The sequence below is a fragment of the Petromyzon marinus genome, chromosome 48 (assembly GCF_048934315.1).
Source record: "Petromyzon marinus isolate PM22_M1 ecotype Great Lakes invasive population chromosome 48, UKy_Petmar_22M1.pri1.0, whole genome shotgun sequence".
Classification (NCBI taxonomy): domain Eukaryota; kingdom Metazoa; phylum Chordata; class Hyperoartia; order Petromyzontiformes; family Petromyzontidae; genus Petromyzon; species Petromyzon marinus.
Window position 1 is genome coordinate 4,964,179 of NC_133714.1, and position 13,257 is coordinate 4,977,435.

At 47.6% G+C, this 13,257-nt stretch overlaps 1 protein-coding gene across 2 annotated transcripts in view; it reads left to right on the top strand.

Annotated features, from left to right (window-relative positions):
- The window catches only part of LOC116952826 (thymus-specific serine protease-like), a 34,427-nt gene that overhangs the window by 12,278 nt on the left and 8,892 nt on the right, over window positions 1-13,257 (top strand). The window contains exons 1-8 of one of the 2 annotated variants that reach the window (XM_032972526.2): window positions 714-1,104; window positions 7,182-7,372; window positions 7,520-7,619; window positions 8,390-8,519; window positions 9,108-9,231; window positions 9,541-9,618; window positions 10,421-10,468; window positions 11,391-11,660. In XM_032972526.2, coding sequence (XP_032828417.2) covers window positions 1,020-1,104; window positions 7,182-7,372; window positions 7,520-7,619; window positions 8,390-8,519; window positions 9,108-9,231; window positions 9,541-9,618; window positions 10,421-10,468; window positions 11,391-11,660 — 1,026 coding nt within the window. In that variant the 5' untranslated portion in view covers window positions 714-1,019. Of the gene's footprint in view, window positions 1-713; window positions 1,105-7,181; window positions 7,373-7,519; window positions 7,620-8,389; window positions 8,520-9,107; window positions 9,232-9,540; window positions 9,619-10,420; window positions 10,469-11,390; window positions 11,661-13,257 lie in introns of those variants that run through there. The other variant, XM_032972527.2, reaches the window with a different exon arrangement.

Below are 13,257 nucleotides of genomic sequence, written 5' to 3' on the forward strand. Positions count from 1 at the left end.
AAAAACCATAATCGATGCATTTGTCCTCTAGAGAAAACCGGTTCATAGAAGCAGCAAATCGAGCAATGCTGTTTGCGGTGATATTATTGGTATGCGGCAAGGGTGGTAGTTCGGTCAGTCTGGGGGAAGAGCCGAGCCCGGAATGCTTGACTTACTTTCACCACGGGAACAGCGCTGAACAGCAGCGATATTTACACATAAAAAAAAACCTGTACTATAGTTTAATCGAGAAGCCGGAAATATACCTCGGGACAAATTTGCATTAAACATGCCATACACCACGACGCTTGTGCCAGGCTATGTGCACGTTAAGGCCACGTGAAGTGTCGAACGCCCGCTGGCAGGAGGTCACGGGACCGACCCGGTAGGTGCCACAGGTCGACTGACTGAGATGACCCAGCCGATGCACCACCTGTGCCCCCTTCTGTACTATAAACAAAGGCAAAGATCCCCCGTATAGCCTTAACAGTCTGTTGCGGCAAGTGCTGTTAGCGAGCAGCTATGAAGGCCGTCACGGCACACGAGGGGGTGGGTGGCCAGCACCACGCCCGACCGCCTTTGTCTCCCCAGTGGAGATGTTTTACACATCGCACTAGGTACTCATTTGAGGCTGAGTCGACCTAGGGGAGGTCCGGGATCGGTTCAGATCATCGTCACCGGCGTTGGCCGTGAGCGGGAATCGAACTCGAGTCGCCGGGTTCGTAGCGCAGCGTAGCGCTAACCGCTACTCCACCGCTCCCCACTATAAACAGCAAGGACAATGATTCCCCCGTATAGCCGGGCTGTCGGGGCAAGTGCTGTTAGCGATTGGCACCTATGAACAGCGCACGCGCGCGCGCGCGCACTTTGGGAAATCCCCTCTCGTCTGTCAGCAATATCGCACGCGCGAGGCGTCACGTGCACTCCTTGAAGTGACACTCGTCCTCCGTAGGTCGCCCATAGAAATCCCTCCCCTCGACTCTGGGCAGGTCGGGAGGGGGGCAAGGGACGCGTCAAGTTGACGGAGGAACAAGTACGACATGAGTCCATTGCTGCTGCTCTCCCTCGCCTCGATCGTCATCGCCTCCTCGTTGACGTCGTTCTGCGAGAGCTCGCTCAGCCAGGGTGAGGCGATCATCCACGGCGTCGAGTGTAGCCGCCACTCGCGCGTCGCGATCATCACAGTATTCAGTGTGATCACTTCCGCAACATCACAACCCACACGGTTTATCCCGTAGTCTTGTACAGGGAAATTCAGTTTTCAGGTCCATACGGCGTACAGCCGTTTCCATACGGGCAACATGTTTGTTTGTCTATTTGTTTTGTGTTTCTCCCTTGTGATGGGACTTTGTAGGATGAACGTTGAGATTTGTAAGGGGGCACGGGGTGACCAATAAGGTCTGAATTGGTCTGTAATAAGGTAGGGCACTGATAATAGGTTGACAGGTAATCACACAGCACATCACAACCATCACACAGTATTCAGTGGAATCGCACCGCACATCACGACAGAGTTTTGCTGTGGCTCTGTGGTTCATGTTTCGGTGACAGATTATGGATAACATCACGGCCAGAATGAAAATGTACGATAAATCAATGGTTAAGGCAAATAGTCAGAACTCCGTGATATGGTTTGACTTGAAGTTGAGGCCACGCTTAACGTGAAGGGTTTGGGCTCTGGCTCCTGTTGTGGGATTTTGTTTGTCTTTGTTCCTGTGCACTGTTGAATTAAACGTCAGCTTCAAAGGCTAACTCCGCTACTCCCATTTCCTCCAAATTGTTTTCACACACATATATATCTGCGCTCTGAGTAATTTGCTACGCTCTGTGGCGCGCATTGAGAAATGTAAGTTGTTGTTTTTGACGCATTCACAGCCATGCGGAGCCTGTGTCCGTATCTGAACGTCCCTGTCTCCCCCTCTGCCTCCAATCTTCTTTGTTGCCAGCATAGCTCCACTGCATGATACATTCGTAGTCCACTTTACAAACGTACGTACACAGTGGCTATGCACTACAGTGCTGTTGTACTGCGTGCCTGTGTGCTTGTAGGTGTGAGCGGGGAGCGGTAGTGTAGCAGTTGGCGCGCCGCGCTACGAACCCAGCGACCTGAGTTCGATTCCCGTTCACGGCCAACACTAGTGATAGCGATTATCTGAACCGGTCTGGGCCTCCACTAGGTCGACTCAGTCTTAAACGAGTACCTGGTGCGGTAAAACAAAACTTCGCCACTGGGGAGACAAAGGCGGCCGGGCGTGGAGTTGGCCACCCGCCCTCGTGTGCTGTGCCGACCTTCATAGGTGCTCGCTAACAGCACTTGCCCCAACAGCCTGTTAAGGCTATTGTCTTTGTGTGGTTATTCACGTGCCCTGTGGTTTCGGTTCCGCCTATCAGTTTGAATCTGGGACTTTCCATGCCTGACTCATACATTTATAGATACGTAAAACTCTCAAGAGAAAACCGACATTCTAATACAAAGCATTTACACGTCTCGCGCCAATCTCAATACACTTCTTAAATCTTAAAGCAATATGTAATATGCTTTGTCTAATTCATAATAAAGGTTTTTGGGTTAGATCGCGTTTATTTATAAATGTGTCATAACCCTCCACCACACGACACGGCCAATCAGCAAAAAAGTGTCACGTTGACAAAAGACAATTCACTACTTTAGACCACCGATGTGTTGAAGAGTTAATCCACATTTACAGTTTGAGTACGACGTTTCGCTGGTAGATACATCCAGCATCATCGGGCAATTCGCCAGAATGGTAAAGCCCTCGCTTGCTCCCGGTTTTATATAGAGCAGCAGGGTGATGTCATCACTTAACTCATATCAGGTGCAGTGATTAGAGGCGGAGGGGGGGTATTGTAATTATATAATCGATTAGTAATCAGTCATTGGTTATGATTAGTAATGAGTTGTAGATTAGTAATTCTTTAAATCAAAATGTAATGTGTATTATTTAATAATACGCTTCCAGGCCGCACTAAGCCTGTAGCTGTCAGAGCGATTAAAGTTATTCTTGTTCCTCTCAATTTCAATGGATTCTCTAATTAGTCTTTGCCAGTAATAATTAGTTTTACACACCACTGCAACATTGTCAAAATCAATTGAGTGTCCTTGTTGACAAGCATGTTCTGCCACTGCCGACAGTTGTGTTTGAGATAATTTAATATTTCTCTGATGTTCTTTTAGTCTTACGCTGATGTTACGTCCTGTCTGTCCAATGTAGCAGCTGCCACATAAACAATTAATCCGATATACACCTTCTGTTGATAATTTAGGTAATGCGTCTTTAGTGCAAGATACTAGTTTTTTAATTTTGTGTACTGTACCAAATCTTACTGTAATGTTTTGCTTTTGCAAAGCCTACATGTTAAAATGCTTTGTCTAACATCGCTGGTGTGGTTTGCTTGATTCAAGAGGGAGCTATGGGTTGTGTAAAATACAACTTTTAATTTGTATATGAAAATACGGTTATATGAAGGAGACATTAATTCTTATTCATATTCTTGGTTCTTTCGGTAAAGTCACGTAGAAGGGAAATAATAAAATTATAAATAATAAAACATAATATAATAAAATTATCACGACGTTTCGGCCACAACGCAAGCAGCCAGCTGTTATGATGGGTTTTGCTATTTTGTATTGTTACATATATTCCCAACAACGACGCTCGTGATTATTTTTACGTGATATACAGTATTATAGAAAGTTTGCATTCAACTACGGGCCTTATCTTGCCAATAACATCTCGTAATTCACCTGCATTGATTCAAGCAAGCCTGACTGTTTATGAGACGCCGTATGTCGGATCCAGTGAAAAGTTTGCTTGTACTGCCTCAGTGCTGCTGAAATGATGCATTCCCAGAAGGTCGTGGACCTCATGGGTTGTGTAAAAAAAAGTATAAAAGAGACATTGTCTGCTTATCCAATCATGAGAAATAAGTTGGAAATCTATAAATGGGTCTCTGTATTACAGGCACGAAAATGTTCTCATGGGCAGCAGAGTTCAGTGTATAAACATGCAAATTTTGTACCGTACTTCCATGCTGCCACTTTTGTGCTCCATACTTTCACCAACTCGCAATGACCAACGTGGTGAGGTATGGTCAAATAACCACCACAGTTAACACGGTGGCATTGTAGGGTCCTCATCCAGCCATGTATTGACAATAAGGGCTCTCTGTATGTACATGATTCACCATCCTTCCTCCCCTATTCCCCCACCACACCACAACTTTATACTGGTAGGAACCTTCTGGTTACTACACCAGCCCACAGGGGATTATTCTGTCCGTCCGTCGTGCATCCAAAAATGGGAGGGGTGGGACTGGGTGGAGAGGGGAGGGTGGGGAGGGGCTGGGTGGGGGATGGGAGGGGTGGGGCTGGGTGGGGAGGGGCTGGTCACCCCGTGGTGCCCTTATAAAACTCAACGTTTAACCTACTCGCGCCGGCTTGTGCCCGCCCTCACAGTCGGGCATATTTGCGGAATACACCACGTGGTGCCGCCGTTGTTGACCCTGGCCATTGACCGAGCAACCCAACGTTCCTACCTGCTCCCTCCACAGGAATGTGTTTAATCGTCATGATATGCGAGTCAAACGCAATTCACTTCTCATGTTAAACGTTTGTGCAATGCCTCATTCGTGTTGTCTTATTTTGCCACGTTTGTTATTGTCCATCTGGTTTGTTCTGACTGTCTTATTTGTACAGTCTCTTTTTGTTTGGAATCACCATCTATTTTATAATCTCAATTTTGTTTTATTGTCTGCATAAAACAAAATTGGACTGTTTCTCCCATTTGTATTGTTTCTCCCATTTGTATTGGTTCTCCCATTTCTGTTGTTTCTCCCATTTCTATTGTTTCTCCCATTTCTATTGTTTCTCCAATTTCTATTGTTTCTCCCATTTCTATTGTTTCTCCAATTTCTATTGTTTCTCCCATTTCTATTGTTTCTCCCATTTCTATTGTTTCTCCCATTTGTATTGTCCACCTGCCATATTCCCTGTTGCACATTGACTCGTGCGTATTGTCTCTCTCCTGTGTTCGGTATCATTTGTATTGTCGACCACTTTCACTTCGTCTGATTTGTACGACAGTAACACCCCGATTTGCGTCTCCCCCTTTTCGCAAGTACGTCGTCACTTTATTAACACCGCCACCCGATTTGCGTAGCATCAAACCCCACACTTACGTCTATGACAGCATCGTCTGTCGTTATCCGTCGTCTTTCGGCCTTCACCTCCATCACCGTACCCTGTGAATCGCTTCCATTTACATCGTTTCAAAGTTCATCATCGCACATTTCAGGAACGCATCCCCAACTTAAGCCGGGTATTACTGTGTAATATTTAATCAGTCCTTAAAAGTACAATGCAATGCATGCATGTTGAGCCAACGAATCGGTATTGTGCAATGGATTTGTTCCCCATTACATAGCTCATTTATACGAATACACAACGTCAACTCATACATTGCCTCAGAGTCAACAGAATGCAGGACGTTATGGTGTCGCAACGTACAGCAGCCATAAATGATGATTGCAGGGTCCATTTGAATTAAGGGAAGCTTCAATTCGTATCAGGCTTATTTTTCTAAGAAAGTCTCTAGGTTTAAGATATTAGAGGGAGCGGGCCCACGATTACATGATAATGAGAGCATCCATTTGTAGCAACGCTAGATTTCATCTTTTGTTATGCCTATGACTGAGTGCATGTCCATTTTAGACTATTCAGGGTGGGTGTGTGCCTATATGGTAAATTGGTTCTCCTTTACAGGACATAATTTTATATGTCCAGCCAATTGGTACATTTAGGTTTTAATAGTTTTCCTAATTTAAACCAATTTAATGCAACACTTTACAATTATGCATGTATGTACACTGAACTTTTTTCACACCGTATGTAGCTAACTGTGCAAATCGGAGGTGCGACTGAGAACATATCTTATTCTACATGCTCGGTCACTGTGGTTAGTCTGAGTACAACTGACGTTTTGTCTGCAATATTTGATGGAAATAATTGTTCCTGTACAGCATCTAGACATGCTTATAGTATTAAGAAGCTAGATGAATCCGAATGATTACATTTCTAACTTAACAGGTTAATTTTAGCACCAATATTATGATTCGTAATGAATATTTTGTTTAGGCCACTCGTCATGATCTAGCTAAATTGAAGTTGTATTACCTCCACCACTTGACATAACCAAACACAATTAAATTGTTAAATATACAAGCATATACCACACACACTATTATTCTTTCAGTTCACCGGTAAGTTGAAGAACAATCATCACAAACAAAAATAGCAATCAGAGAACAACATTTCGCTTGAAACTGCGCCAAGCATCTTCAGGACAGAAGCCACGAAGTCAGAATAGATGTCAGCATCGTCTGAAATCATAAATCACAAGTCATATCACAACCACAGTAACAACTATTCTGATTAAACTAGATATTTACCATTACAAATGTATGTAATATTTGATTAAAATTTATCTGAGCCAATATAACTTTGAATCATTTGCCCCGATAAATGAGAATAATGTTGGCTGAACCTAAATATCAATTAGGCACCGCGGTGGTGAGATGTTAACGACCTTGCCTAGTATACAGGAGGACGTGGGTTCGATCCCAACCCTGACGCCTGTATATTTGGAATTTGCATGTTTTCCCCGTGGTCACGTGAAATCTTTTCCGGTTACCTCCACTTTTATAATCAACGTGCGTTTAGATTATTTGGCTGCTATAAATCTCCACATGGTGAGTCACTTCATTGAGCTATCGTTTGTGGCCAAGTTGTTTCTGAAAAAGGGTTATATAGGGCAGTGGGCCTCAGTTGGTAAAATTAAAATATATTCTTAGCTCTTTCGGTAAAGTCACGTTGAAGGGAAACAATAAAATAATAAAATATATATAAAACAATAAAAATTCTCACGACGTTTCGACCATAACACAAACGGTCGTCATCAGGTGTGTCGGTTTGCATTAATTTATTTATTTTAAAACGGTGTATTTATTTAAAAAAAAACCGTCAGCGCCATGCGCAGCGATTTGGCAGTTTTATTTTATTGTTTCCCTTCAACGTGACTTTACCGAAAGAGCTAAGAATATGAATTACTGCAGTCACGAAAGCTTTAAATCAAAATTAAAATAGTTTATAGTTTAATTCTAAAATGAAATCGTGTGGCTGGCAGGGCTGGCCTACTGGCGCATCCGTCACCGCATGCACGTGCTGCGACGCAGGCAGCAGCATGCGCAGCTCTGGGGGTCCGACCCCTCCCTGCAGGGGCCGGCCAGCAGGAGATTAATGAGCTTCCTGAGGAACGTGGAGCTAAAGCAGCCACTCGACCACCTCGACCCGGCCTGCAACAAAACCTTCAAACAGGTGCTGCCTCCGCGCTCATTGCACGTAAAGTGCTTGCCGCGTTGCGTGATCTCATCAAGGAGCATAAACCATCACGTGAACTCCGGTCATCGTCGGAGCGGCAGAGTTTGGTTGGCTAACCATGGTGGCGGTGTGTGTTGGCTGCAGCGTGTCTGGGTGAACTCGCTGTTTTGGAAGCGGCCTCGCGGCCCCGTCTTCCTCTACATCGGTGGGGAATCGGCCCTCAACTCTAACGACGTGTTTGTGGGTGAGGCAGCTCCTTTCTGACTTAACGACGCAATGCATGATTCTTTAGATGTGTAAAGAAAATGATTTGGTGTTGCTGCTGCTGCTGCTGAGTTGGCAGTGGTGCACACGCATGATTTACCACAACAAAAACTCAACACATTCATCAATAACAACACTCAAACGGCGATGTATTATGGAGTGGCCCTTTTTCATAGCACATTTTCAATTGACAAGGGCCAATACTAAAAAAGAAGCCGTTATCCGAAATGTAAAAAAATAAAAGAATTGCCGAAGGTGAATATGTTCATTCTTATTTATTTATTTTGAATTGTTGCATCAGAAATCCCTGATAAACGGTACGGAGTACCGGCCTCACAAACGGCAAATTTGTGATGGCCTGGAGGAGATTATCGCTGTTGGGCCATGTGACTCAGATGGAACGTAAGAGATGGTGATGACTTGCGGAGACCTTCGGCCAGTGGTGAATAGATGCGGTCAATGATGATCAAATAAATGGAATGCATAAAATTTGCTGCACCACCCTCTGCTGCCCACCACATAGTCCCTAGCTCAACGCAGCTATAGATGACTACCTGGTGTGGTGTTATAGGGGGAGACAAAGACGTCCGGGAGTGACGCTGGTCGCACCACCCAATGGTGCATCGTGCTGGCATTAATAGGCGATCACTAACAGCGCTTGATTCCCCGGGGTGTGAAGATGAACAGGGATTTTTTTTTGTCTTGGCTGTTGTGTACACTTTTGAGCGTTCGCCCGTACTCTGTGCACAGGCCAGCACGTTCGGCTGGCGCAGAGCCATGGAGCTCTTCTGGTCGCCGCTGAGCACCGATTCTACGGCAAAAGCGTCAACGAAGAGGGGCTATCGGATAAGAACCTGCGATACCTGACCATCAGCCAGGCGTGAGTCTCTCACCAAGCACAGGAGTAGCACCATGAGTGCTTCGTACTTTGTCCCTGGTGCAAGGAATGAAATGGAGTTAACCCACTGTGGTCTTATCACTATGTAGGAAGTTTGAATGCCGGTATCCCAGTATGTGGTGAATCTGAGTGCCCCCGGCATACTGGGGTTCCATGAATCTGAATGCCAGTCACGCATGTGCATTTCGTGCGTGCGCGTCTCCAATGATGTGGGTCAAGGGGTGGGTTATTTTTTGGGGAAGGAGGGAATTTATTCACTGGATGAGCAGTCAACAATTTTATTCAAAGGAACATAGTACCCGAAGGCAAGAGTGGCCATCAGAGTACCCTGCATGCAGAGTACCCAGAAAGACAACCAGGGGCACAACACCCAAAATGTCCACGCGGCCGGGTGCGCAAACCCATTAGCTCAGCTGCCATCCCGTGGCCACCCCGCAGCACCAACCCAGTGGGTTTGAGAGTGTTTCACAAATCTACGTGATCCGTCAACCCTTGCCTCCAAAGCAGTGGATTCAGGGGTATTGTGCCGCCACCGCCGCCGCGGCCGGCTGGCACGTGTCCCCTGCGCAGGCTGGCAGATCTGGTGCGTGTGCACCACTACGTGAGCGACGAGTTTGGCCTCAAGCAGGGCCACGCCTGGGTGTCGTTTGGCGGCTCCTACCCCGGCTCCCTCTCCGCCTGGTTCCGCCTCAAGGTGCGACACCGTACATCTTGTCTTATTATATTTTTTATATCTATAAATGTACGTGTGTATGTTGAACTTCTTTCGCGTCAAACGGAGCCAACCACGCCCATCGGAGGTGCGGGGGGGGGAAGGAGGACAAAATTAGTACACTCGAGGCAGATTCTGGCTCGGCTCGGGTTCTGCAGTTGAAAAAAAAAACGGCCCTGGCGACTCCCGGAGCCGCGCCGGCCTCGCTCGGTTGTGCAGTGGAAAAGAGGTACTCGAGGGCTAGGTGGAGAAATCTTTGCTGAAGAGCATCGTTGCCTTCTGTGTCTGCAGCATCCCGAGCTGATCCACACTGCCGTTGCCTCGTCAGCGCCAGTTCAAGCTCAGTTGGACTACGCGGGGTACGACGAGGTGAGGCTCGCAGGCTCCCGTGGCAGACACGATCAACGAGACCGCGGTGAAGGTTAAGGTGCAGGCCGGCAATCGCTCGTTCCCGCTCACTGCTGGCGGAAAGGCCTCTGCTGGAGGGAGTCTCAAGAGAGCCCCTCTAGAGGGTACGTGGCCTACTCTTCCACGCTGGCCCGACTTATTGGAGAAGGTTGGTAATACCAGCACGCTACCCGACCATACTTCAGCTGCTGATCGACGCAAGGTGGTGAACCCATTTATATATATACCGAGTGGACGGAAGTGTGTGGATTTAGAAAACTTGCACCATTGTTTCAATGGCCGTTGCCAGGAGATCTAATTAAACTGGCAACCACTGTATTGGAAATGCAGTGTGTTACTTCATCACTGCAGCACCCCTCCACTCACAGTGTTATGTGAGCAAACAGCACCGTTACTATTGGCGTTGATGAACATTGATGAGAATGGACAATACGGCGATGGTGGTGCATGCTTGTAATCCAGCACTGCGGGGCGAGGTTTAATGGATTGCACACACGTTAACGAAACTCTCTTCCCGTCGGCAACGAGGTGCCATACCCTGGTTCGCCAGGAGAGGGCAGTGTGTGGGATAGAGTGTTTCCTCCTCGCTCAGGGTGCCCCTCTATAGAGGACCGCAGAGCTTGGGCAATTGTTGGCGCCGGCTCATCGCCTGGCCGCCTTCCAGCTTGTCTGATACCTGGCGCCTCTTAATTTCTGTGTGCAAAAAATATTTTAGGTAATATCATGAACGCGTTTTACTTTGTGGGTTTCCCCTCACCCTCAGGTTGTCGGGCAAAGTCTGCGGAATTCGATGGTCGGAGGATCTGACGAGGTAACGCACACTTCTATCTTCTCCTGGGGGTGGTGGGAGTGGGGCGGGTGGGGTTCTTGGTAATCTCGGGAACCTTGGGAACTGGTGCTGGTTTTCCACAGACATTAGAGACCAGACCTGAGCCGTGCCGCTTGATTCCTCATTACAGCCCAGCACGGCTATATCGCTGCCCCAACACTTTGACTCCCAAACGCTCGTCCCCCACGTCATTGCTCTCCGCTGTTGGATGAAAGCGGCTGTAATTTAGTATTACAAGTTGTAGAACCTCCTTTGGGGTGATTGTACACTATCCACAGCGAATATTTCATACATTGGTCATTCCCTGGCTTTTCTAAAGATAAAAACTTCGGCCGTGAATTCGACCTATCACAGGGGAAAGGAGCTGCGTTGTTTCACGCACGTAATCTGCACGAGGTGCACAGCAGGGGGCGCTGTGTCTTGTGTCTGTACTCCCAATCAAGCAAATTGCAGATAACCTTTCAAATTTGGCAAATTATCACCGTGATGTATGTATATGCATGTATGTTGAACTTCTTTCACATCGCATGTAACCAACCGTGCTAATCCGCAGTGCGGGAGAAGGACAACAAACTAAACATGAAAATCAGTTCTAAAGAAATGAGTTTTCAATCTAGATTTAAAAGTGCCTAGGTCTAGTCGCTTCCACATATTGGAAGGAAGGCCTTTCCATAACGGCCGCAGAAGCGCATCTGAAAGCACCGGCACACGATTGCCGACTCTTTTACGAATAACGTCACGGGTTCTTTGACGTCAACTGCGAAGCAGACGGCGCGTACATTCACGCTCAACGCAACCCGGTTAACAGCATAGTATTAACCAGGGCGGTCATGAGGCTTGAACCGCGAACTCCTGCAGCAAGAGAGAAACTGCACTTCCTCTCCGCCGTGTCACTGCTCGACAGTGTGTGAGCAGCATGCGGGAGGGGTTTGAGCGTCTGGATAAGCTCCTGGAGCAACGCAAGTACGAGGAAGTTCAGAATGACTTCGAGGCCTGCGGGAGCCTCCAGAAGGCCCGGGACCGCGCGACGTTCGTCGGCAACCTGGCGAGCGTGGTGATGGCGGCCGTGCAGTACGACGAGCTGGAATCCAAGCACAACATCGCGGAAGTGTGCGACAAGATGACGGACCGGACCGTGGGCGAGCCGTACCTGCGCCTTGCCCACCTCGCCAAGGTGCCACGTTGCATGGAGTTCACTCATTGATTCCCCCACCCATGTTGAGGACTCGGGTCCACCAGACTGACTGTTTCATCTCATCCGCACTGTTGTTCAACCACCACTCACCACACTGCAGGTCACAACAATACCCCTACTCACTCAACCACACACTCACTCACCTGTTCACTCATCTACTCACTCACCACACTGCAGGTCACAACAACACACCCACTCACTCAACCACACACTCACTCACTCACTCACCTGTTCACTCATCTACTCAGTCACCACACTGCAGGTCACAACAATATCCCTACTCACTCAACCACACACTCACTCACTCACCTGTTCACTCATCTACTCAATCACCACACTGCAGGTCACAACAACACACCAACTCACTCAACCACACACTCACTCACTCACCTGTTCACTCATCTACTCACTCACCACACTGCAGGTCACAACAACACACCCATTCACTCAACCACACACTCACTCACCCACCCACTCACTCATCTACTCACTCACCACACTGCAGGTCACAACAACACACCCACTCACTCAACCACACACTCACTCACCTGTTCACTCATCTACTCACTCACCACACTGCAGGTCACAACAACACACCCACTCACTCAGCCACACACTCACTCAGTGACCTGTTCACTCATCTACTCAATCACCACACTGCAGGTCACAACAACACACCCACTCACTCAACCACACACTCACTCACTGACCTGTTCACTCATCTACTCAATCACCACACTGCAGGTCACAACAACACACCCACTCACTCAACCACACACTCACCCACCCACTCACGCATCTACTCACTCACCACACTGCAGGTTACAACAACACACCCACTTACTCAACCACACACTCACTCACTCACCTGTTCACTCATCTACTCAATCACCACACTGCAGGTCATAACAACACACCCACTCACTCAACCACACACTCACTCACCTGTTCACTCATCTACTCACTCACCACACTGCAGGTCACAACAACACACCCACTCACTCAACCACACACTCACTCACTCACCCGCTCACTCATCTACTCACTCACCACACTGCAGGTCACAACAACACACCCACTCACTCAACCACACACTCATTCACCCACTCACTCATCCGCTCATTATCCACGCTGCAGGTCTCAACAACACACCCGCTCACTCATCCACTCACTCGCCACACTGCAGGTCACAACAACACACCCGCTCGCTCAACCACACACTCACCCCCTTACTCATCCACTCACTCGCCACACTGCAGGTCACAAGTCTTCTAATCTGCTGCTTTCCTCGCACTGCACCACTTTGTAAATTCCTTCCCATTGTCTAGGTTCTTATCATAACCTTGTTCAAATTGTCTGCGCTCATGGATATGCGCGAATATAATCCGGCACTTCGGACGTGATGCTTGGTGGATCACACACATTGGCGTGGTTTATTTACGTGACAGACCTTATATAATTGGCTGTGTCAGGTGGTGGCGGGTTTAACGACACATTTATATGTACGCGATCTGACGCAAAAAAAAACTGTTTTATGGATAATATTGGTCGCGAATGCTTACTTCGTGTTAAACTG